General features: G+C 38.7%; 1 protein-coding gene across 1 annotated transcript in view; it reads left to right on the top strand.

Annotated features, from left to right (window-relative positions):
• The window catches only part of LOC139751076 (uncharacterized), a 103057-nt gene that overhangs the window by 6005 nt on the left and 92052 nt on the right, over positions 1-5000 (top strand). The window contains exon 6 of the mRNA XM_071666181.1: positions 693-846. Within this exon, the coding sequence (XP_071522282.1) occupies positions 693-846 (154 nt within the window). The remainder of the gene's footprint in view (positions 1-692; positions 847-5000) is intronic.

The following is a 5000-nucleotide window of genomic DNA, read 5'->3' as shown; positions in this document are numbered from 1 at the left end:
CATGCCTTACATCCTCGATAAAAACTTTTCACTGCTTCTAACAACTTGCCTCCCACACCATATATTCTTAATACCTTCCACAGAGCATCTCTATCAACTCTATCATATGCCTTCTCCAGATCCATAAATGCTACATACAAATCCATTTGCTTTTCTAAGTATTTCTCACATACATTCTTCAAAGCAAACACCTGATCCACACATCCTCTACCACTTCTGAAACCACACTGCTCTTCCCCAATCTATAGATATATATATATATATATATATATATATATATATATATATATATATATATATATATATATATATATGTATATATATATATATATAAGGAAAAGAGTGGGAGGAACAAAGGAAAGCAAAAGGTATGAAGTCACTAGTGGAGTAACCTTGCGCTGTCTGAGGTCACATATTTAATGCAAAAAAAAAAAAAAATTATATAAGGTTGACCCCGGCCTAGTGAAAGTTGGTACAACGTAAACACAAGCGTTGCACAACCGTCGTGTGCATCGCTGAAGTTCCGTCCAGTGCGCCGTGCGTCGCCTTGCATCAGTAAGGTTGGTGAGAACTGTTATGTGAGGACGTCGCCCGTCATTCCGTTTAACATTTTGTTCCCGTCCCACACCCACTCTCACCGTCCACCTTGCTGCATGACTGCTCACTGAACGATGTAACTGCGCCTTCGCCAGTGACTCCCCGGACGTGTTGCTCGACGTAGTTGGTCCACCGCCCACTTGGATCCTCAGCCACCCACCGCCCACTTGGATCCTCAGCCACCCACCGCCCACTTGGATCCTCAGCCACCCACCGCCCACTTGGATCCTCAGCCATCAACACATCCAGGTAAGGTGGCGACATACCCACCTCAGTTATTGATCTTCCCGAACTGTTACTCTCCTGTCAGTAGGGAACGACTGTAGGACCACTGTAACTAGTGTGAGTCACCAGTAGTCGCTGTAACTAGAGTGAGTCACCAGTATGACCACTGTATACGATGTGTCAACAGTAACCACTGAAGGATTGCACTGATTTTTGCCGGTAGAACGGACAGTGTATTGTGCGTTCGTACCCATCGTGTGGGCGGCTGCGCGATAGGTAGGGACACAGTGCACAAAGGTCCTGGGGCTGGTGGGCCTCAGTGACTGTAATACATGACAGGTTACACAGTGAGATGAGTGTTAATATGGTGTAGGTAACACGATCAATGATTTGGTAAATCACATGATAAGTTTACAACAGTTGAAGAGTAATGACAAGATGAAGTAGCTACGATGGATAACAAAACCATTTAAACGAGCACAGTTGTCACTCTTCTCAGGTGTTCCAGATAAAACATTGATATGGCTGGACAAAACATAATGATATGGATGAAATGTTTACACATATCTGGTAATGTTTGGTAAACACCATCTCTGAATTTACTGGCTTTTACGACACTTAAGTATATAGTGTTGGAAGGAATGTAATGTTGGAAGGTATGTAATGTTCGAAGGTATGTAGTGTTGGAAAGTAAGTAATGTTGGGAGGTATGTCATGTAGGAAGGCATATATTCTTGGAAGGTGTGTATTGTTGGAAGGTATGTAATGTTGGAAGGTGTGTAATGTTGGAAGGTGTGTAATGTTGGAAGGTATGTAATGTTGGAAGGTATGTAATGTTGGAAGGTATGTAATGTTGGAAGGTGTGTAATGTTGGAAGGTGAGTAATGTTGGGAGGTATGTAATGCTGGAAGGTATGTAATGTTGGAAGGTGTGTAATGTTAGAAGGTATGTAATGTTGGAAGGTATGTGATGGTGGAAGGTGTGTAATGTTGGAAGGTATGTAATGTTGGAAGATATGTAATGTTGGAAGGGATGTAAAGTTGGAAGGTGTGTAATGTTGGAAGTTATGTAATGTTGGAAGGTATGTAATGTTGGAAGGTATGTAACGTTGGAAGTTATGTAGTGTTGGAAGGTGTGTAATGTTGGTGGGTATGCAATGTTGGAAGGTATGTAATGTTGGAAGTTGTACAATGTTGAAAGGTGTGTAATGTTGGAAGGTATGTTATGTTGGAAGGTATGTAGTGTTGGAATGTGTGTGATGTTGGAAGGTATGTAATGTTGGAAGGTATGTGATGCTGAAAGGTATGTGATGGCGGAAGGTGTGTAATGTTGGAAGGTATGTATTGTTGGAAGGTGTGTAATGTTGGAAGGTGTGTAATGTTGGAAGGTGTACAATGTTGGAAGGTGTGTAATGTTGGAAGGTATGTAATGTCGGAAGGAATGTAGTGTTGCAAAGTAAGTAGTGTTGGAAGGTATGCAATGTTGGAAGGTATATATTGTTGGAAGTGTGTATTGTTGGAAGGTATGTAATGTTGGAAGGTGAGTAATGTTTGAAAATGTGTAAAGTAGGAAGATATGTAATGTTGGAAGGTATGTAATGTTAGAAAGTATGTAATGTTGGAAGGTATGTAATGTTGGAAGGTATGTGGCGTTGGAAGGTATGTAATGTTGGAAGGTGTGTAATGTTGGAATTTGTGTAATGCTGGAAGCTATGTAATGTTGGATGGTATGTAGTGTTGGAAAGTATGTAATGTTGGAAGGTGTACAATGTTGAAAGGTGTGTAATGTTGGAAGGTATGTAATGTTGGAAGGTATGTAGTGCTGGAAGGTGTGTAATGTTGGAAGGTATGTAATGTTGGAAGCTATGTGATGGTGGAAGGTGTGTAATGTTGGAAGGTATGTAGTGTTGGAAGGTGTGTAATGTTGGAAAGTGTGTAATGTTGGAAGGTGTACAATGTTGAAAGGTGTGTAATGTTGGAAGGTATGTAGTGTTGGAAAGTAAGTAATGTTGGAAGGTATACAATGTTGGAAGGTATATATTGTTGGAAGGTGTGTATTGTTGGAAGGTATGTAATGTTGGAAGGTATGCAATGTTGAAAGGTGTCTAATCTTGGAAGTTGTGTAATGTTGGAATGTGTGTAATGTTGGAAGATATGTGATGTTGGAAGTTATGTAATGTTGGAAGGTATGTAGTGTTGGAAGGTATGTAATGTTGGAAGGTATGTAATGTTGAAAGGTGTTTAATGTTGGAAGGTGCGTAATGTTGGAAGGTATGTAATGTTGGAAGGTATGTGATGTTAGAAAGTGTGTAATGTTGGAAGGTATGTAATGTTAGAAGGTATGTAATGTTGGAAGGTGTGTAATGTTGGAAGGTGTGCAATGTTGGAAGGTATGTAATGTTGGAAGGAATGTAGTGTTGGAAGGTATGTAATGTTGGAAGGTTTGTAATGTAAGAAGGTGTGTAATGTTGGAAGGTGTATAATTTGGAAGGTGTGTAATGTTGGAGGGTGTGTGATGTTGGAAGGTATGTATTGTTGGAAGGTATGTAATGTTGGAAGGTATGTAATGTTGGAAGGTCTGTAATGTTGAAAAGTATATAATGTTGGAAGGTATATAATGTTGGAAGGTATGTAATGTTGGAAGGTATATAATGCTGGAAGGTATGTAATGTTGGAAGGTATGTAATGTTGGAAGGTATGTGATGTTGGAAGGTATATAATGTTGGAAGGTATATAATGTTGGAAGGTATGTAATGTTGGAAGGTATGTAATGTTGGAAGGTATTTAATGTTGGAAGGTATATAATGTTGGAAGGTTTGTAATGTTGGAAGGTATGTAATGTTGGAAGGTGTGTAATGTTGGAAGGTATGTAGTGTTGGAAGGTATGTAATGTTGGAAGGCATGTAATGTTGGAAGGTGTGTAATGTTGGAAGGTGTGTAATGTTGGAAGGTATGTAATGTTGGGAGCTATATAATGGTGGAAAGTATGTAATGTTGGAATGTATGTAATGTTGGAAGGCATGTAATGTTGGAAGGTGTGTAATGTTGGAAGGTGTGTAATGTTGGAAGGTATGTAATGTTGGAATGTATGTAATGTTGAAAGGTATGTAGTGTTGGAATATATGTAATGTTGGAAGGTGTGTAATGTTGGAAGGTGTGTAATGTTGGAAGGTATATAATGTTGGAATGTATGTAATGTTGGAAGGTGTGTAATGTTTGAAGGTATATAATGTTGGAAGGTATGTAATGTTGGAAGGTGTGTAATGTTGGAAGGTATGTAGTGTTGGAATGTATGTAATGTTGGAAGGTGTGTAATGTTGGAAGGTATGTAATGTTGGAATGTATGTAATGTTGGAAGATATGTAGTGTTGGAATGTATGTAATGTTGGAAGGTGTGTAATGTTGGCAGGTGTGTAATGTTGGAAGGTATGTAATGTTGAAATGTATGTAATGTTGGAAGGTGTTTAATGTTTTAAGGTATATAATGTTGGAATGTATGTAATGTTGGAAGGTGTGTAATGTTGGAAGGTATGTAATGTTGGAAGGTATGTAATGTTGGAAGGTGTGTAATGTTGAAAGGTATGTAATGTTGGAAGGTATGTAATGTTGGAAGGTATGTAATGTTGGATGGCATGTAATGTTGGAAGGTATGTAGTGTTGGATGGTATGTAATGTTGGAAGGCATGTAATGTTGGAAGGTATGTAATGTTGGAAGGTGTGTAATGTTGGAAGGTGTGTAATGTTGGAAAGCATGTAGTGTTGGAAGGTATGTAATGTTGGAAGGTATGTAATGTTGGAAGGTATGTAATGTTGGAAGGTATGTAATGTTGGAAGGTGTGTAATGTTGGAATGTATGTAATGTTGGAAGGTATGTAATGTTGGAAGGTATGTAGTGTTGGAAGGTATGTAATGTTGAAAAGCATGTAATGTTGGAAGGTGTGTAATGTTGGAAGGTGTGTAATGTTGGAAGGTATGTAATGTTGGGATGTATATAATGTTGGAATGTATGTAATGTTGGAAGGTATGTAATGTTGGAAAGTGTGTAATGTTGGAAGGTGTGTAATGTTGGAAGGTATGTAATGTTGGAAGGTATGTAATGTTGGAAGGTATGTAATGTTGGAAGGCATGTAATGTTGGAAGGTGTGTAATGTTGGAAGGTATGTAGTGTTGGAAGGTATG

Source organism: Panulirus ornatus, chromosome 11 (genome assembly GCF_036320965.1).
Source record: "Panulirus ornatus isolate Po-2019 chromosome 11, ASM3632096v1, whole genome shotgun sequence".
NCBI classification, from domain to species: domain Eukaryota; kingdom Metazoa; phylum Arthropoda; class Malacostraca; order Decapoda; family Palinuridae; genus Panulirus; species Panulirus ornatus.
Note: the sequence above shows the minus strand (reverse complement) of the source record. Positions and strands in the feature narration are given on the sequence as shown.